General features: G+C 45.3%; 1 protein-coding gene and 1 pseudogene across 2 annotated transcripts in view; one reads left to right on the forward strand and one right to left on the reverse strand.

Moving 5' to 3' along the window:
• Positions 1–1537: 1537 nt before the first annotated feature.
• On the reverse strand, positions 1538–2451 carry LOC147439400 (uncharacterized; annotated as a pseudogene).
• An 11536-nt stretch (positions 2452–13987) lies between these two features.
• Positions 13988–21729, forward strand: part of EMB2766 (structural constituent of nuclear pore) — a 144336-nt gene continuing 136594 nt past the window's right edge. The window contains exons 1-4 of one of the 2 annotated variants that reach the window (XR_015184593.1): positions 13988–15712; positions 15974–16043; positions 16126–16201; positions 16270–16392. Coding sequence is in view for 1 of the 2 variants with exons in the window: in XM_086485251.1 (XP_086341377.1) it covers positions 14029–15712; positions 15974–16043; positions 16126–16201; positions 16270–16392 (1953 nt within the window). In the remaining variant the exon portion in view is untranslated. The remainder of the gene's footprint in view (positions 15713–15973; positions 16044–16125; positions 16202–16269; positions 16393–21729) is intronic. The other variant, XM_086485251.1, reaches the window with a different exon arrangement.

Consider the following 21729-nt stretch of genomic DNA (forward strand, 5'->3'; position numbering starts at 1 on the left):
TTAGTGAAGAACATGTTAATGAACCTGGTGTATCAAGGGCAGAGGGGCAAGTTGTTAGGGGTGGCTCCCCAGATAGCTGATGTAAGTTTGGTTTTGGTCTCTGGATGGTGTCATGGCTCGGCACGAGCATGGCAAGTTCTTGTAATTTTTTGAGATGATCAATATAATTCACTCACAATTGTGAGTTTTGAACTAGTATGGCCCTTTGATACGACACAGAACCAATCCAAGAAATTGAAAAAAAATTGATGAGTTACAAGTAAAAGCGAAACTGAGGAATGACCCCATGGAGACCTGGAGGCAAAGGGTCAACAACGAAAGTAGGAATCTCGTCAATAAGAGAGTCAGGCTTGGCAGAGTGAAGAACGCGTGTAAAGCCACCCATTTCAGAACCAGGAAGATCTTTAAAGTGCTTGAACCAGCGATACACGATACGGCATTGCGACCGGTTGTGACCATAATCTGTTGTTGTAAGCGCAGTGTGAAATAGAAGTTTTATACCTTTACGATGACGCGAAGCTCTGCAGGCATCCGCACTAGAGGGTCTACGTACCGTGTTTCTAGTTCCTTTTTGGTCATTATTTCTTCGCTTCCAGATCTGCTGCTATTCATATTTGTGATCGTGGTTACTGTGGTGTAAGTCACCACAATAGCCAGAAATGTGACAAAGCATAGAAAGAAAGAGCCCGATAGATTCATGCTTGTGGGCGTGAAGGGTCAATAAACAAATCTATCGAATGGAGTTTTGTTGAATCAATAAATGCACAGTATTTTCACTACTTGAAACAGTGTGTCAAAAATGAAAAAATACAAATGACTCTGAAGGATACTGCACATTTGACTGCCAGAGACAATCTCTCCAACTCCCAAAATCCCTGATGCATGAGGGCAATGATTCATTTATCTTAAACGTGCAAAGTCGAAGTAATCTAGAAGTAGAGAATGAAAGTAACTTGGTATTGAGAATGATTGAGGTTTTCTTCATAGAATGAGAGAGAGAGAGAGAGAAAGAGAGAGTAGTGTGCGAGCAAAGAGATTATGGACCTCAATAATCAGAAGCGGACATTAAACAAGCATTTTATTGACTGAAAATGTAGCCAATTGATAGAGAGAGAGATAGAGGGAGAGTAATGTGAAAACAAAGAACAGACATGTTCTCGAAACTACCAAAATGAATTCTTGCGCTGCAAGAAAGTAAGACAAAATAGAATATACATGACCTTCTCTATTTTTTTGTGATACTTCAAAAAGTAGTATTTTGGACAATTAGGAGGATGGCCTATCAAATTATTATATCCCTCTGTTGAAGTTGCTTGCTGGGCTATGATCTCTTTTTTTTCTAATGCAAGAGCTACACTTTTGCTATTTGTCGCATGCAAAACATTGAACCTAAAATTATCAGTGAACGGTTGGTATGCTGCAAACTCTTTCCTCATTTTTTTTGGTGGTTTTCTCGTGTGTGCCTTTCTCCTCGCGTCGTAGTTCTTTGTCACACCTATGTACCTCCTACCATTTTTTGTGCACGTTATCGAGTAGACTATGTAGTTGATTTCCTTGTCTATCGCTGCCTCTTTGATGCCGGCATCTCTGGTGATGTCTCCTCGTGTGTCTGAGTTGCCGGAGTACTCTCCTCCGTTTCGGTCTTTATGTCTGCGATGTATCCCTGCACTGCATAAGTAAATGTTAGTTGTGTTCTGATTTAGAATTGCAGATAGCTGTAAGTAGTTCTTATACGTAAGGAGTGGATGCAATGTTTACCTGTTGTTTTGTTTCTTTTTCTGAACGGGTCTGTTGTTTCTCCGAAGCGTTTGTTGAATAACTCTTGATCGAAGTGCCAAGTGAAATGCTCGTCTGTCAATATTGGTTCATTTTCTTCGAGTCCCATCTCGACCCTAATTTTGTTTAATATCATGTCACCGTTTTTCCTATCAAGGTCAAGGAGTTTGTCGAGCTCTATGTTGAAGCCAAAGTGCAGCATCTCGATAGCAAACAATGAAATGCCTTTTGTCTTTGTATGTAGCAATTGCAGAGCCTCTCCGTCAAGTAGTCTTCCCATTGTTTCGTCGTATTGCAACTCGAGTTTGTTGAGTATTTCTTCTGCAGTCCGGTTGCGAACCTGGCCTGTTTGTCACTGTTTTGCTTCGGTATCTGCTTCATTGAGTTGATGTAGCTGCGGAGGTGCGAGTAATGTGGTCGTGGTTTTATGTATGAATGTGGATGCTCCCCTGCTAAATTTGTCATTCTCATTTGGCCGGAGGTAGGATAGTTTGATGAGCCGTCGTTGTTTGTTGCGGATGAAGTGCTTGTTGCGTTACTCTTGAACAGATCAAATAGCTGCAAGTGAGGACAAAGAATAAGCATTTTGTGTGAAGAGCTTTCTGTGCATTCAAGCATAATGTTGATCTTTAAGGAACATAGACTTTGGAATGTACAGACCTTGTTGGCTGCCATGTTATAGTTGTTTTCTTAAAAACCTGTAACACATGACACAATATTAAGAAATGCATCATACAATTTGCAAGCGAGGAGAAACTTTATATGAAATGGAGTTATACAATTTTATGTGACTGTACATATTCAAGTATCTGAAAGCAAATCTCTCATAGGCTCAAACATGTCTGGTGTAGGAAGCTCTAGGATCCTTACGTGTCTTCTTTTGGTGACTCGCGAGAACATGACATACGCAAGGCCTGGCACGAAAACTTGTTTGATGTTGAGTATGGCCTTGTTGCACCCTGCGATTTGTGACCCGTTATTGCATATGCTAGTATCAAAGGGAATGTATATTTGTGGTAATATTTGAAGTTGAATGCTCTAGTGGAGTGTTTTGTACGCCGAATGGTGATTCTGGTATTTGTGTTGTCTATGAGCACAGTGATCGCGTCTACCAGACCGATGCAATCATGGGATATATCCTTGACCCTACATGTAGCACCATTTGCAGCACCAATTTCCAAGTCTAGGTTTAAGGTGATCATACACTTTGCACCAACATCGACGTTGCGTATTTCATTGAAAGAGGTGTCGTTGACCCAACTTTCAAAGAGTGGCTCGTTGTTCGCGTTTGTTTTTAACACTATTCGGACTATCTGCTCGTTTGCAAAACTCCTTTGCAATATGATGTCATTGTATCTCCGAGCGTCGTCGCGATGTGTGCAAATGATTGTGGTGTCTTCGTCCATAGTTTCCAATAGTTCTTGTTCATTTATGATGCACTCTGAAAGCGTGCTTGTTATCTCTTGTTCGGTTGACTCTCTTTGTCTAATTGTATGCAGAAAGTTGAGGAATATCGGGTCCGCTGCGTGTCGAACTGAGAATGTCATCTTGTGGTCTATGCCATGCTTGAAGTGTGCCGATTGTGTAATTGTACATACATGGCAAAAAGGTCCAGGGTGCTTACAGACGGGCGGTAGCTGTGCGAAGTCTTCAAAGAGAAGCACCAATTTATTGCAGAATGGATCATGAATTGATACGTTTGTGACATTGACAAGTTGGCAAACGACCATGTTGAATGTTGTTCTTGTGAGCATTGATATCTCGTCCATTATGATAACATCAGCCTCTTTGATGAATGTGAATCTTTCGTCCCTTGGATTTATTGATTCCGAGTAGTGTTTATTCGAGCCCGCCGTTATCTTAAATTGATAGTGCATTGTTTTTGCGACACTGTTTAGCCGAGATGTAGCTGCGCCAGTTGACGCTGTCAATATGACTGTCCTGTTTTGTTGTACGAACCTGGTCGTCATGTATTTGATGAGGAATCACTTTCCGGATCATGGGACTCCCGTGATAATGTGGAGGCCGGATGTTTTGGTGGCTGTCTTCGAATATCTTGTGTTTTTCAGGAGTGAGTGCTGCATTATGGACATTGGCGAACTCCTTTAGAAGCTGTAGCATGGTATGCCTACTAGCTTCCTTGGTATCATTTATCTCTGCATGGCTGGAATGAATCGGATTCTCGCGGTTCAGGAAGAGCTTCTGGTGGATCAGGTTCACAATGTGCCCCGTGTTCTCGTTTAAAAGCATGTTTCGTTGTGTGTACTCGTTGATGTACATCTCGAGGTCCTCCTCGTCTCTTATTAACTGTCGGATTTTGCACTCTGTAAAGTAACAAGACATTGGGTTTTGTTGTGAGATGAGATCGCACTCGGTTCTAAATGTTACTTTTTTGTAGCAATATGTTGAAGAAGAAGCCCTCCGGTTGGTGGCCAGGGTGGTATTCGGTGAATCGTACGAGCCGGTGATTTTCTACTACCAAGTTGTTGTAGGCATCGTGCATCTGGCTCTTCTAAGATCCTGTGGTGTTTTTCTCGATCTTGAAATGTTTGTGGTACATGCAGAACGTGTAATGCTCTAGCTGCAGTGGCCTTGCACAGTACAAGTCGACTGGGTGCATAACGATCGTTTGGCTCTGTGATAACAATCTTTATCTTAGTGAAGGTGGCGATGAGTCGATATATTCCACGGCTTCACTTCTTGTGATGATCGGAATTTGCACGCAATTTAGTGCTGCCTCTGTTGCTGAAATCGGCTTGGACATTATCGATGCTGCAATTACGCGGAGCTTGACCTTGTCTAATTCATTGAGGGCGAGCCTTGCTGCATTCTCCTCTAAAAGGTTGAGTGGACCCATTGGCTCTGTCTTCATTGCGTACTTTAGCAGGTAGTGAGATATAGATGAGTTGGTCACATTTTGGATGTTCATGTGCGCTCCCCACAACAACAAGATTGTCGGGTGGTAGGGAACTACGTTACGGTGTTCATGTCCGGGACGATAGTACAACCACCTTGATGTTTGTGGGTCCATTATGGGTTTGGTTGATAGTTGAGGACTGAATGGAAAGCCGTATTTGCATGCAGAGTGTTGGCCCATTACCCTGCAGGTGGACTTGCATTTGTGAATTTGTTTTCTTGTGATGAGGTGATGTAAATGGTTTGAGAAATTCAAAGGAGGCTGTTGTGGGTCAGGTATGTATGCCGCTATTTCATCTACTACTGACTCAATGTCGCCACGGAAAACCCACAAAATCAGATGAGCATGCAGTGATCCTCGATTTTGTATCTCGTACATTAAAAGATGATGCTCAATTTCGCCTAGGACTTTGCTCCCCCCAAAAATGTGGTTGTTCAAGAAGATGTGCAGACGCTCGTGGAACAATACGGCACACTCGACAGGACAATCTTTCCATGCGTAGCTTCCATTGGATAAATGGGCGATATTTTCGATTACTATAATTTCGTTCCACCTGCTTTCTGTGACTTCGTCTACTGTAAATGTGAGAAACAGATCGAGTAGGCCCCACAAGTCAACCATTGCGACAAGATCTTTGAGGTTCTTTTGATGCCATGATGGAGTGTCGGGCATTGTTGACGGAAGCTTGTATCTTATAATGTTTCTTACTGTATCTTGGTTGGATGCATTCTTGTGCTTCCTCTTATACGCGTCTATGTCATGCTGCAAAATTGTCGTGTTTGTAGAATTGGAAATCATGATTGCTCTCCTGAGTTGGTACATGATGAGTACGTATGGCTTGTACAAGGTATACACGGAGAACAACGTGCTGATCCTCATCCTGATGTAGTCATTGAATCGGGTGTCTCCTTCGTCGTTTCCGTGCCCGAACGGGAATAAAAAAGGGAACACAGCTTTTTCTATTGTCACGTCTTTGGCCTCTGAGTGGCTAGCAGGCATCCCATTGTACCTGAAGATAGTCGTCCGCTCAATCAGGCCTGAGCCCTCACGGAGCTTTACTGAGCCAAAGTCGTGAGAGTCTGTTCTACTATAGGCCCTTCTTCTTGAGGTGGCGTACGTGTTTTCAAGAATTCCCATCTCACATTACACTTATGCTTCCTCCATCAATGCAAAAGGCTCTGTTTCTGAGTGGCTTGTTATGATTGATGTAACAACGTCCGGTGTCAACACACACAAAGTGGTTTTTGGTTGGGGTTGCTCTGCCACAGTCTTATACATCTTGATACTGGATTATGGAGTAAGTTGTAGACCAAAATGTCTGATAAGCGCGAGGACGCGAGCTGCTTTGACAGCTGCTGCATATTTGCTGCTTTTGTCCAACAGATCAGAGGGTCATCAATCAAGGATATTTTTTCAAGTGCGCCGTATGCTACAGCGTTTTCAGAGCTTATGACGTTTAAAGAAATGTCAATTATACTGAGGAGCTGAGTGTGAAGCTAGTTGGATTCAGGGATACGTCGAACATAGTCCGGTAGCAGTACTACTATGCTTTTTCTCCTGACGTATCTGTCGCAGCTGGAGCAACATGACCAATGTATCGATACTCCTACCTTCTCGGCAGCGTCCAGGAATGTCATGCTAGCTAGACTAACATGGGCATTGTCTAGTATTCTCTGTCCGAGGCGAGATTTTGAGAATGTGGAAGTTTCGCAACCGGTGCAAATTGTAAAGTTTTTGGATATAGCAATGCATTGATCTTGCCAACGTCGAGAAAGAATGTCGATTCCAGTCCACGAACTTGCAGTTGCAGCCAGTCTCTCTTTCCGCTTTGTTCTTGTTCGTTGTTTTGCTACTTGCCTCTTTCTTTTCTGAGTGAGTTTGTCCATCACCATGCTTGGGATCTGAAAGCATTAATTACAATATGAAACATTCTATCAAGTAGATATTCTTAATTGTGGTTTGGTTTTTCAATGATGTAGGAAATGCAGTACGTGCTCGCATGCCAGTGCTCATTAAAGAAAAGAAAATACCATACGCAAGTATGGTGGGGAGGTGGCACCATCCTCACCCAAGTTTTATAAACCATAGGGAATGTGCCATTCCCCGGTCACCTTTTTTCACCTCTAGTGTTGGAGGGACACCAATGCTTCTCCTCCAGTGTTGGAGGGATACCTTTACATCATTTGGAGTTTGTATATTTATGTGTGTTGCATTAGTTTTTATATAAAATAAAGCAGATAGCATTAGGGCAGTTGGTCGATGGGTTCCCCTCATTGAAGAGGGCTCTTCACCGAGCGGGAGAACGTGATTGCGCATGAGAATAGCCAGAGAGCAGATCACTATATTGACAGGACGATGTAATGAAAAGGGAGGCAGAATTTTCAATGGTTTCTGCATGAACCATATTGTGAGAATGCAAGTTTCGGTGAGTGCTAGCCTGCGTTTCGTTCGAGTTGTTTCGTTTGGTGAGTGGCTTGGGCTATGTCCATGGCCAATGAATGCGAAGTTCAATGTGACGAATGAATTATCTGGTGAGTGATAATGCTCGTGCTTATTGTGGTTGAAAGATATGGGCTAAGAAGGAATCACAGCCCGCAAGGCAGCGAGGCGACGTATACCTTAAGAATGCGAAAACGGTAGTCGAGCAACTTCATCTGGCTGGTTGCTTGGACTGGCTTTATACCAACAGATGACTATGCATATGTGCATGTGTGTGGCAATGGACACAATACGACAGTGTTTTAGGATGAGGTGTATTGTTTTTGGGATGAGGTAGGTGCACTCGATGAGGACACGATATCTCTAACAACCCTTCCATTCAGCCGCATACCTTCTCGGTTAGGTGCATGTTTATGCCTGGCATACTTTGCACTCCCAAAACCCGCAAGTACTGACATTTTCGAACACACTCGGCCCACACTTTGTCATACCCCTGCGTATCGCCCGGCTCTTTACCCCGAATATCACATGTCCATGCCGTCCGGACCATCAGGGAGGTCGTTCGATGTATCACAGAACGGCTCGAGTAAAGGAACATGCAGCCCTCTGATTGCATCGTATTTGGCGGCTCATGCTGCCCCTAGCTTGGCTTAGCTCATCTCCCACCAATGGGTATCTTGTCGAGGATACGATGGCCGAGAACTGGCCAACTGTGCTATCCTCAGCCCCACACTTGTGCATCCATAACAGGACCTGCATGCTCTTGCTCATTGGATCCTTATGGTGACCACTGCCGGAGGGGCCGCCTTAAGCCGTTTCGGCTTAGCGCATAAACCATAAGAGGACTCAAAATACCTTCCCTCTAGAGTCTTCGTAGTATTAACACCATGCATCTGCCATCTAGAAATACCTTTCCTCTAGAGTCTTCGTAGTACCAACACCATGCATCTGCCATCTAGAAATACTCTCGTCATCTGCGCTTCGAGCAACATGCCCCAGTTGACCTGTATCCCACAGCCCCAATGATTTTATTTCGGTAGCCTTCATTAAATTGCTCACCTAAATCCCCCTTTTTGTTTGACGAAGTCAAGCGGGCTAATCTGAACTCGACTTAGAAGCTAGGCAAGCTATCATCCCAATCTATGAGCACCCATGCGACTAGATCTGGGTTTTCCCCTTGTACAAGCAACTGAGTAACCTGCTCAAAAAATTAGCATCATGATGATCATAGAGCACTCACTTCTCTGGTTTTCCCCCCCTTTGTGCAAACGGCTGGGTTTTTTCCCGTTGCAAAAGTGGCTGAATAACCCGCTCAAACTTCAACATTAGATGCGCTAACATCTCTATTCTTTTCCTTTGCGCAAGTGACTAAGCAATCTGCTCAAAAAGTAGCACCACCATCTGCAGTCCGCTAAAAAGCAAACTGCTTGAAGCAACCATCTTTGTTGCCCCCTGGTGGAATCTGAGCAACCTGCTGTTGAAGCATATGAGTGCTCCCAGATCAGCACCGTATGAATGATTCTGAGCTTCCCGAGCCTAATATTGAAACCTTTAAACAACCTGCTCCAAGATCATCACCACCATGAAGATCTAGTACCTACTCCAAGATTAGCACGATGTTCTACAGTTTGATAAAAGGAAACGATCCTTTCAGGTTGAGGTTGCACATGGTGGTGTGTGGTTGTGTGTGTGTTTGTGGGGTTGTGTGTTCATGAACATACACACATTCACACAGTGGCACCCATGTCTCTAAAGTTGGGGCTTCTTGCTACTTTATGATGCATTCTCGCAAATCAGTAATACACTGGCTCGCACATAAACAAGCAGAGTGCTAGCTGTGAAGGGGATCGGGGAGCACCACAAACGGAGAGTGAGAGAGAGAGAGAAGGAGACACACACGATGTGGGTGGGGAGACTCTAAAGAGTGAGCAGCCCCCTATACACTTATGCTATGTATAAGGTATACAAGTCAGTGGACGCCCAGACTCTGGGCGGCCGGGCAAGGCACAGGCGCCTATACCCCAACAACCTCCCACTTAAAGGCGACTGTGCCTTTAAGCAAGGGAATCTAGTCTAAAGACTACAAAAGGTGAGAGAAAACCGCTCTCAACCGATGCCCACTGGCAGGCTGTGATCGTGTGCATCCGGTTGCTCCCGTGTAAGTCCATACACCACCAGACGTACCGCACACGTACTGCAAGTATGTACGCAATACCTGCATATCTCCCTCGTGCACTATGCCATCATCAGTCAACAAACGACTGACAACCCAAACTGCAAATACTCCCACTGCAGCTGCGATATCCGGTCTCAAGATCAACATCTCATACATGAGACCACCGAATGCCGATGCAATGCTAGCGGGCCCTGCTAGCTCTACGGATCATGCATCAACATATATATCCCTGGCAATAGGCATCTCTGACTGACAAGGCGTGTCAGCCACATGCATCTCCTGACTGTCCGCAAAAGACGCATCACCCTGTCGTGCAACCTCAGAGCAAACCAGCTGCTCTAGGTGTATGCTGGAAGACATATCCTACACAACTATATCCCCATGCTCACTGTCGAGCATAGAAAGGAATGACTGCATAATCGCTGACATCTCAGCCTCCTCTGCAATCATCCATTGCAAACATGACCACTCAATCTGCTGTGACTCACTAGAGCTCTCATGCTCTAACTCCGTATGCATAGACTCTTGCACAACGTCCTCCTGTCGTGACTCACTAGAGCAAGACCGCTCTACCTGTCTATCCTGCATAGAAGTATCTCGCACAATTGACTCTCTGCTTTGCTTAGTCACTAGCAAAGCATGCATGTCTGACTCTGTCACCTCTCTGTGTGACTGCTCAAGTCGTGCCCCAATTGTGTGCACAACGAGCTCACTACTCTGCACTCCATGCAAAGTACCCTGCAACCCATGAGCAAAAGAGACTCGCCTGCTCTCTTGCTCTCTACCTGGCTGCATGATCACAGAGACAACACCGTCTCTCCCGTGATCCACATGCAACGGGTAACCTGTACCACTCTTGGCACCTCTCGCAATCACTAGCGAACCCAAACGCATCGCAAAAGATCGCTCAAGCAGCGATACTCGACATCCACTATCCCATAACTGTCTGACTGAGATCAAATCCTGTCTCAAATCTGGCACATAACGCACATGACGTAGGGTAAATCTCATACCACTGGGCAAGGACAAACATACGTCTCCTGCACCCTCAATGTCATACACAACACCATCAGCCATGTGCACACAACCAAGTCTCCCACTAGAAAACGTGCTAAACCACTCACGATGCGACGTGACATGGAAAGTAGCATCTCAATCTAGTAACCAATATGAAGACAATGTGCAATCCGATATGCAATCCGTAGACATAAGATCGTCTGAAGACAAGCTAGATGTAAATGTGACATCGCCGTCACAAGCATACTTAGTAACCACCGTACTGATCTCACTAGCATCTGTCATGCCCAAATCTGCATCACGCATCTGTCGCCTTCGTTGTCTCAAACGCCTGAAACATCGACGCCTAATGTGCCCTCTATGTCCACAATGCCAACATGTCAAGTCTCTATGCCGTCGAGACTTGCGTGTGGGACCAATCTCTCCCATGGACATAGAAGTGGGACTAGACTCCCCTGTAGACATGGATGTCGCGTACATAGCATGTAAACTCTGCCATAAAGCATGAGTTGTAGTCTCCCTCGAGACCTGCCAGTCAACAGACTCAACCAGATGCAAACGAATCGTAGACATTGCTAACTCATCAAGATCCTGCCAATCATCATCACGCATAGACTTGGGCTTCACCGATAAACCATGCAAGGGTTTATCCTACCCCAAATCCGCCAATGCAACAAGCATATGCTCCTTCCAAGCAACAAAATCTGCACCATCAAACTGTGTCAGACCATAACGCTGGAAGTCAAATGAAAAATCAGCCATAATGCTCGCAAAAGAGCAACCAACAATGAGTAGCAAATGTCAACCAAATTAGGCCTAAACTGGCTCGAATTGCATCAACAAAAGTCTGCAAATATGGCAGCAAATCAGCCCCAAAATAGCCCCAAAATTCAGCTCTTAAACAGCTGCATAAACAAGTCACAAACGTGTCCCAGATCAGCCTACAACTGAGCCATACATGGACACCTGCAAAGAGGAAACAATGGCTGAAAATTCAGCGCCCAAATAAGCCCTCAAACCTGCTTGTAAACTTGTAAACCTGTAAAACCTGCTGAAAAACCTCAAGCCATTAGTGCTCGAATCCGGCTACCTAGCTCGTAGCCACACAAGCATACATCACAATACTCACTCCTGTGAGTGTGCCAAGATAACTGTACGCCTGTCAAACCCGTGAGCTAATCACCAAGCCCACAATGTGCGGTATCGATGCATACACACGCACAAATCTCCCACCTGCAGAGAACACCGCACGCAAATGCTGAGTGCAACCCGCAATCTCTACCTAGATCACATAAATGATACGCATAAAACTCCTGGGAAAATTTTGCCAGAGTTTTGACGCACAATGGCTATCAACACAAAATAACCATTGTCTTGCAAGCTCAATACAATGAGCAATCAATGCGCATCAAACTACACTCAATATACATGCATAAGCTCTGCAAACCTGTGTTCAACAAATGCTCACAAAGAGTACCACAGGTGATCATACATGTCATCCATAACCAACCTCTGCACTTGCTCACAAGATCTATTGCTCACCGCATAAGCATACATAGAGCATTACCCGCTCAAACACCATGTATGCAAGCCACAACACTGCAGAAGAACCACTCAACTGCAACTGGCAACACCTGTGGGAGTACTAGACTCAACCTGTACCTGGGAGTCAAACCCAATCTTGTAACACCTCATATGTGCCTGCTACCTGCAGTGTACACGGGTAAGCTGTCTGCAGCAAAGAAAACAACAGAGCCCAAAATTGTCATGAAAAACAGTCTCTGTGTTTTTAATTTCAGACTCACCTGCACTCCGAATCAGAAAACAATTCCTTCTACAAAGTCGTAGAGCTCAAAGCCAGCTCCGTTTTGAACCAAAAAGTTTTGGAATCGGAGCTTTGTAGCTCAAGTTATGAGCAAAACAGTAGACTGCTGTCAAACTACCAAAAACAGAACGACTTTCTTCTGTGCTTCTTTGAGCTCATAGAAAGGCTCAAACTCACTTTCCACCTCGATGCGTGAGCTGAATGCATCAATCTCACAATGCTTCCATGTCTATGGAAGCTCCAAGCTCCAACTTGTCACCGATGTAGCCGTTGCAAAGCTTGCCCGAAGAGGGAAAATGATGTACACTGTGGGTTGATCTGTAGAGGAACTCTGACCTGTGAGCACTAGGAATCTCATGAGAGCTCTCCTGCAAGCCTCTGTATGGCTGTCCACAAACCTCCTCTATTTCTTTGCTCAGATCTGTGACCTCTCCGCCATAGCTGACGAGTTCATCGCGAAGCCGTCCATCTACGCTCTCACACCTGTCGCTCTGATACCAATTAAAGGGGATCGGGGAGCACCACAGACGAAGAGTGAGAGAGAGAGAAGGAGACACACACGATGTGGGTGGGGAGACTCTAAAGAGTGAGCAGCCCCCTATACACTTATGCTATGTATAAGGTATACAAGTCAGTGGACGCCCAGACTCTGGGCGGCCGGGCAAGGCACAGGCGCCTATACCCCAACAAGCTGAAGGTGTTCACCTATATTTGCAGAAGGTAGATCTGCTGCATGGTTTGTGCGTGCTCATCTCTATTACTTTTCCCCTTATGCAAGCAGCTGAACAACTTGCTTAGTAATGAACAACTTGACCAGTGATCAACATCACAATCCACAGCCCGCAAAAAGCTAACCTCAAAGCGCTCAAAGCAACTGCCCCTTGGTGCAAGCATCTGAGCTACCTGCCTCATTTCCTTAAGCATCTGAGCGATCTGCTCCCAAATCAGCACCGTGTACTGATATATCTAAGCGAACTGCTCCAAGATCAGCACCACCATAATATGATTTGACATTCACTAAACGGTATTTTTCTTGCTCTTCTTCTTCTTCTCTCTCTCTCTCTCTCTCACTCTCACACGCGCGCGCACACACACACACAAATCAACACTCATTCTCTCTCTCTCACACACACACACACACACACACACACACACACACACAAATGCACGCACACAAACATTGCAGAGACTTACCTGGGTCCTGTTTGTTGTTTTTGCTGCTTACTGCACGTGATTACCGTTTGCTGCATCCTGTCTACTCCGGTATGCTGCTCGCGATTGCCATTTGCTGCGTCCTCTCCTGCTTTTCTTTAATTTTATTGCCCTGTTGACTGTGTGTTTTGAGGAGGCGTTTGCTTTCGATCGACAGAATTAGCAGCATCCACATTTGTTTTAATTTTATCATGCGCCAAGTGGAATGCTTCTTCTTGCTGCTCGCGATTGCCGTTTGCTGCGTCCTCTCCTGCTTTTCTTTTATGTTATTGCCCTGTTCACTGCGCGTTTTGAGGATGCGTTTGCTTTCGATTGACAGAATTAGCAGCATCCACGTTTGCTTTAATTTTATCATGCGCCAAGTGGCATGCTTCTTCCCCTGCAAGCATCTTACACTGAAAGGGGTAAAAAAAAGAAAAGAAAAAAAAAAGACATCCGACATTCAAATGTTCACTGCGCGTTTTGAGGATGCGTTTGCTTTCGATTGACAGAATTAGCAGCATCCACGTTTGCTTTAATTTTATCATGCGCCAAGTGGCATGCTTCTTCCCCTGCAAGCATCTTACACTGAAAGGGGTAAAAAAAAGAAAAGAAAAAAAAAGACATCCGACATTCAAATAGTCTCTTGCTTACGGAAACCGCGGTGTGAGGTTTATTCCAGAAGCCATGGCGACGGGCTTCAGCTTCGGGGCCACCCCATCGTCCTCATCGTCCTCCTCGGCCCCTGCATTTAGCTTCGGGAGCAGCCCCTTTGGTACGGCTTCCTCGTCTCCTTCTCTCTTCGGAACGCCTTCTACAGGCTTTCAAACGACGGCATCGCCATTCGGAACCCCAGCTTCCTCTTCAGCAGGGAGTTTGTTTGCTACTCCAGCTTCAGCATCTTCAGGAGGAAGTCTCTTCTCAACTCCTTCACCTGCGGCCACAACAGGTAGCTTTTTGTTCTCAAATTCTTCTTCAGCTTCTGCTCCAAACACTGCAGGGACTTCCCCTTTTGCGATGGCATCTTCTGCCGCAGCTGGGGTAGGATCGCCTTTTGGAACAACAAGCTTTGGGACTTCGTCAGGTGCACTACCCACCCCTCTGTTCAGCTCGCCATCATCCACATCATTTGGTGCATCTTCACCGTTTTCATCATCATCCTCTCCATTTGGTGGTACGTCGGCGTCACCTTTGTTCAGCTTAACATCAGGCACACCTGCGGCTACTACTTCTTCGACTTTTTTTGGCACGAATTCTCAGCCATCTTCTTCAAGTATGCAATCCTTCAGCTTCTCATCAGCGCCAAAGACAACATCTTTCACTGCTTTTTCAGCTACTCCAGCAACATTGTCTTCTTCAACGCCTACAAGTACTTCTGTGTTTAGCGCATCTTTTCCTGTGGGTGGGAGCAACATATCCACATCCGAGTCCACATCTTCTCTATTTGGTAGCAGTTCTTTGGCACCTAGCATGTCATCATCTTTTTCTCCTTTTGGTGGCGGTGGTAGTGCTATTGGTAGTGGCAGTCTGGGCAACATCTTTGGTAGCTCCGCTGGTTCTTCTTCAAGTGCATCATCAGGTTCAGCTTCATCTTTCTCATTTGGCTCAGCCTTTGGATCAACTACTTCATTGTCTTCAACAGGGGGTGGTTCCTTGGGGGCTGGCTTGTTTGGAGGGAGCAAACCTGCGTTTGGAGGGTTTGCATCATCCACATCACCTTTATCATCATCCACTTCTTCTGCTTTGTCATCACCGTTGTTCTCATCTTCACCTTTTGGTACAACATTGGGTGGATCCTCAACGTCAAAGCCCTCCACTACCACTACCAGTACTCTTGCCCCTTCACCTTTTGGTGTTGTAGCTACACCAGCACCATCTCCAACCCCAGCGCCTACATTTCAGATATCAACTGCAGCATCGCAAGCCTTTTCAAGCGCATCTGCCCCAGGCTCATCGTCTACTGCCTCTCCCGCGTCAGGTTTCTCTTTTAACTTAAGCTCTACACCACCGTCCTCAACCATATCACTGTCTCCTGGGTTTTCTTTTGCAAATGCTGTGCCAAGTTTGGCCAAACCATCTTCATCCATGACTGCTTCTGTGACTTCTGGTACACAAACAACACCAGGTTTAGAACCGCTGACATCTGCAACTCCCTTGACAGCAACTGGTCCTGCAGCAAGCTCACAGCCAGTAACTTCAACTACATCCAGTTCCACAGTGGCAGCATCCACACCATCCTTATCTTTCAATTTCCAGCAGCCATCTTCACAAGCAGCTGGTGGAGCCAAGCCCTCTTCATCTTTGATGGCAGGTGGTCTCTTTCCATCCTCTGCTCCTTCTACAAGTGCAGCTGGTCCAACTACGACCTCAGGTAAAAGATTTTTGATGTCAAGTGAACATCACAGTTTTGCTCAACATTTTTGGTATGAATATACGCAACTTTCACAACATATCGCACACAAGAAGGATAGGGCTTGGCTCATGTTATGATCTGGAAGCACATTGCATAGTGGCTGAAGGAAACTCAAAATCGTCACGAGAAGTTTCCCCGGTGTCGTTTGTGCCATTTTCTTCTACGCATGTCATATGCATTTCGATTCAAAACTTGCTGATGCATTGAACTTCTTTGCAGTTGGAGTATCTGCTTCTATTGGCGTTACCGCAGCTTTGGGATCGTCCTCATCAAGTTCTTTGGTTCCAAGGTAATGAATTGTGATTAGATTCATGAAACTTGCAGAAATTACATGACTTTAGAAAGCGTAGCTGAATGTATTGAATTTGCAGCTCTACCACTGGGCCATCAAGCAATGTGCTAGCTCCAAAAACTCCTTCGGAAGTCACTGGAAAGAGTGTAGATGAGGTAGGAGGTAAGATTTGGAGTGGTAATTTGTGGTTTTCTGTGTTATTCACGATCTTTTTACAACACAGATAATTAAAGACTGGACAAATGAATTGCAAGAACAGAGCACCAAGTTTCGAAAGCAAGCAGAAGCTTTAAGTTCATGGGACCGAAGAATAATAAGTAATAGAAACGTGCTTATTAAACTAGAGGTAAACAGTGAATCTTTTTGAGGCCAAATTCTATGATTGTAATTTGTCAATGTGTCATTCACCAGATGCATCATGATACTCTTTGTTTTCGAATATTAGCATCGTGCGAGAGCAATTCTGCTTGAATGGAAGTTTATGTGGAGGTCACCCTCTAGATGTTTTCACTGTCCTTTCTCATGAGAAAAAGAGGGGGTCTTACAGGTAGGAGTCACAAATTACAAAATACTTAGGTGACTCCGAAGGAGCTCATGCTTTAAGTTAAACAAGCAAGATGGGAGAGAGGAAAAGCTTTTATGAGAGTGGACATGTTGAGATGTGGTCTATGGGACAGGGTTCGATTGTAGTCTGGAATTACATTTAAGCTACATAATAAGGTGCCAGGAGATTTTAGGAGGTTATGGCCGCCCACCCTCTTCCCTCTTCCTACCTTCCTCACTTCTTGTTTCGGCCCCTTACTTTGTTTGGTACCTTTGGCCATTGCCATTGTCGTTGAAGTGTATAGATCCAAACAGCTTTTGCTGGATAACTCATAGATGTTCCACTTCTTTGTCAAAGTGCAGCCGAAGGGGTGGTGATAAGGAAACACAAGGGAGAGAGAGGAGAAGTGTAAGGTGCAGCGGAAGTGAATGTTGAACTTTGCTCAAGATGAGTGCTCTGAACTGTGCTCAAGGGTTCCTTTTACTTACGGAAGAGAGAGCCTTCCGTTCTTTTAGTGAGAGAGTGCAAATGATCACAAACAAAGTGGAAAAACACAGGTGTTGAGACTGAGAGATAGAGAGAGAAGAATACGACACTAGAATGTTGTCAAACCTTCCTCCAAGGGCCCCACTCTCTATGGCGAGAGAGGTCTATGCTATTGATTGCACAAATCTCGTACAATGGTCTAAATGCAATGGACTTGCCAACGATGTTGACGGCGACGAGACGGGCTGAAATCTGAAAACGCTAAGGGCTGAAATTTGCAAATCTTGTATCTGCTGAATTCTGACTCTATCTCGGTGACGACGACGCGACGATGATGCGCTGAAAACGCAGATGTTGAAATCTGCGAATAGCGGGCTGAATCTGCAAATGCTGGCTGTTTTGATCGTTCGGTGAGGATCTGCTGCGGGAAGGTGAGATCTGCGAGGTTTGGGGGCTGCAGTACGGAGTTCGACTGTTGAAAACTGAAAATGCTGATGCAACTGGGGGATTTGTCGCCAAGAAACTGCAAACGTTGGAGGCAATCTGTTGTCCCAAAAACGCTAGGGCTGATGAGGTATCTGCTGCAAAAACGCTAGGGAATCTGCTGCAAACTGCCTACCCAGTTTCCCAACAAAGTCACTTAATAATAATAAGTGAAAAATGGCTAAAATGGGTTCTATGCATTGTAAAATACTCCTGATGGGTACTGACTGTAATCTGATGATCATGCTGTGTGCAACCACAAGAAATGCAACTACTCTTAAGTGTTTGGACATGCACGGTCTACGAACAGACTCACATGTGCAACGTCACAGTGAAACGCGTTTCGACAGGTCAAGACTGGTGAAAAGTTTCGGGCCTTGAAACATTTTGCTCACCAAGTGAGACAAGCCGTATCAGAGACTCAAAGCAGGAACGGGAACATGCCCCCACGATAGTTTTTGGGGGGGGGGGGGGGGGGGGGGGGGGGGGGGGGGGGGTGCGATTCGAACGGGAATGAGGACCCAACAACAAATCAATTGATGAAGAGTCCGATGGATTACTTGATGACTTTCTTGAAGAGGATCAGAAGTCTACAGATCTTAACCGACAATTGCAACTGAGCACGTGTACGAAGAGGTTGATGAACTTTGCACAAGATCCAACCTATGCTTAGTAATATGAAGAACCAGCTGATTTTGAAATTTTATGATATATGGAAAAAGGCTACCAAACAACCTATAAAGTGGGCAATGAAAATCAAAGAAAAGCCGAAATAAAAGGAGGAGCACTCTCTTCTCATGGAAGAGAACATGAACGTGCTATGCAACAAAAACGCAGTGACATGATGAAGTATCGAAAGCACTTGAAAAAGGGATGGAAGTTCGAGTCTTTTGTCACGTGCACATCTAACCCTATGTGTACGTGGACAAGCTACTTCATGACATGGGTTCAATTCAGTTAGATTAGGAAGTGTTTTGCCACTTTTGTGAGTCTGTTCGCAGACCGTGCATGTCCAGACACTTAGATTAGATGCATATCCTCTGGTTTCACACAACATGATCGTCAGAATTCCATCAGAACCCATCAAGAGCATTTTTACAGTGCATAGACCTATTTTCCCTATTTTGACATTTTTCACTTATTATTTTTAAGTGACTTTGTTGGGAAACTGGGTAGGGCAATTTGCATAAGTTAATATATAAGGACCTCTAGCGCTAGCATTTCTGGCAGAAGAGCAAGGAGAGCACAGGCATCAGTTTGAACAGGCTTCTCCCTCTCTCTCTCAAGCAAGATCCCTAAGAACCCTGGCGTTTTCCAGACCTGCATTTCAGCGTTTTTGCATCCAGAATATCAGCATTTCAAGACAGCTTTCCAGCGATTCCAAGACCCAGCAGATCAGCATTTTTCATGACCAGCAGACCAGCGTTTTTCCTCAGCATTAGACCAACGCTTTTCAGCCAGATTCGCAGCATATTCAGCAACGTACTTCAACGTTTTTCCTCAGCCTAAGGTAGCGTTTTCAGCAAGGCACTAAGCACACGGGACAACACCAGCTTGGCGCGGCAGGAACCGACTCATAGCATTCAGTTTTCAGCTTTAGCATCGTCGACCTCGACATAGCACCACTTAGATTTGCATCAGCATCTTGTACCCGATTGTGCAATCAATAGCATAGACTTCTGTCGCCAACGAGAGAGGAGCCCTTGGAGGAGGGTTTGACTACTTGCCTGGTGTCGTATTCTTCTCTCTCAATCTCTCAGTCTCATGCACCTTCATTCACAGTGTTTATCCACTTTGTTTGTGATCACTTGCACTCTCTCTCTTCCCTAAGTAAAAGGAACCTCGAGCATAGTTCGGAGCACTCATCTTGAGCAAAGTTCAACATTCACTTCCGCTGCACCTTACATTGGTATCAGAGCTTTGACAGTGTTCTGTATCACTCAAGGAAAGAACCACAATAATTTTTTTTGCTTGTTGCGGTCGCACGTAACCCAAGTCCTCTTGGGCGTGTCGATTCCTAATCGGGTTGTTGAAGAGTGACAGGAAACCCAAGAAAGAAGGGCTTGTCCAGCCTCCCCTTGTGCCTCTTTTCACTCATTGAGAGCGGACCGTGCACTTAGCGGTTGGCCAATCGACGTGAGGTGGGAAAAAGCAACCTTGGTGTGAGCGCAAGGCCGCCAAGGGGTGCGCCCGCGGAAAAGAGCAGAACTCGGGTGAAGAGAGAACCTCAAGAACCTCAAGACCCCCAAGAATCTCAAGATCCTCAAGAACCCAAGACCCACAAGAACCCAAGTTCCTCGTGAACTTAAGAACCAAAGATCACAGTGTATGGTCATCACCCGAAGCGGAATGGATACTTCGCATGGAGATAATGGGCATGATAGTAGCGAAGAAGAATCTCACCACCAAGGAGGTTTTTCGGACCCTCCTCCTTCCCCATCTACGCCACGGTTTGCACCGAATCCTATGGAGGCTTTGGTCAAATCAATGATGGACATGATGGCACGACAAGAAGCGACTTGCGTTGCCTTGGAATGCGAGCGCGATGAACGAAAAGAAAGAAAAGCAGAAAGAAAGGCGGCTATTGAGCAAGCGCGCTTGCAAGTTGAAGACAAACGCGAGGTGTAGAGAGACCTACGCATGCAAGAGTTGGTCCGACAGGCTCTCACCTCAAAAGCCGAGCCGGCCAAAGATGTTGGTAGTTTATCAAGTGGCGCAAGCTGAGATTCGGACTCCAACAACCCCCGTCACAGAGAAGATCCAGTTCAGTAAGTATGATGGTAAGATGGATGCTACGGTTATTCATTCTTGGTTGCATCAATTTAATGCTTATTTTGCGACAACTAAGAAAATAGGCAATAGCAAGGTTTTGACGGCAGTTATGTACCTTGTTGGTGATGCCATTAATTGGTACCACGCATGGCAAGAGGCATAGACGAAGACACGCTCCTTTCTTTCAATTGGGCCGACTTCCAAGACAAGCTCAAGGTGCGGTTTATGCCACCCCAGTACCTCGTACCATTGAAGGACGATTGGCGCGGTCTCAAGCAAAATGGTATGCCAGTTATGTCTTTCTCTAATTGTGACTTTGTTGGGAAACTGGGTAGGGCAATTTGCATAAGTTAATATATAAGGACCCCTAGCTCTAGCATTTCTAGCAGAAGAGCAAGGACAGCACAGGCACCAGTTGCAGCAGGCTTCTCCCTCTCTCTCTCAAGCAAGATCCCTAAGAACCGTGGCGTTTTCCAGCCCTGAATTGCAACGTTTTTGCAGCCAGCATATCAGCATTTCAAGACGGCTTTCCAGCGATTCCAAGACCCAACAAATTAGCGTTTTTCATGACCAGCAGACCAGCACTTTTCCTCAGCATTAGACCAGCATTTTTCAGCCAGATTCGCAGCATATACAACAACCTACTTCAGCGTTTTTCCTCAGCCTAAGGCAGCATTTTCAGCAAGGCACTTCAGCAAGGCACTAAGCACACGAAACAACACCAGCTTGGCGCGGCAGGAACCGACTCATAGCATTCAGTTTTCAGCTTTAGCATCGTCGACCTGATATAGCACCACTTAGATTTGCATCAGCATCTTGTACCAGATTGTGCAATCGATAGCATAGACTTCTCTCGCCAACGAGATGGGGGCCCTTGGAGGAGGGTTTGACAACTTGCTTGGTGTCGTATTCTTCTCTCTCTATCTCTCAGTCTCATGCACCTTCATTCACAGTGTTTATCCACTTTGTTTGTTAATCACTTGCACTCTCTCATAAAGAACGGAAGGCTCTCGTAAAAGGAACCTTGAGCATAGTTCGGAGCACTCATCTTGAGCAAAGTTCAACATTCACTTCTGCTGCACCTTACATCTTTCTAGGTTACTTGGGCAAATATTCTACTTTTGAAGAACATGTAGTAAAGGGATCTAAGAAACGATGCTACTAACATGTTCACTTTGAGGATGACACCAACCCCTCTTCTCCCTCTTCAAGGCAAGGAAGATTGACGGGAGTCAAGTTAGCGAAAATACTAGAACGATGAATCTAGACGAGGTAGAAAGAGCTATCGATGCTCAGACTTTGACATTACCATTGTGATTTGAGAAGAGGAAGGAGCTACCGACACCCAAATTTTGACACTACCTCTTTTGACGACCCCGATTCCTACTCTTTCTGAAA

The sequence above is a fragment of the Adiantum capillus-veneris genome, chromosome 16 (assembly GCF_014529385.1).
Source record: "Adiantum capillus-veneris isolate H3 chromosome 16, ASM1452938v2, whole genome shotgun sequence".
NCBI lineage: Eukaryota > Viridiplantae > Streptophyta > Polypodiopsida > Polypodiales > Pteridaceae > Adiantum > Adiantum capillus-veneris.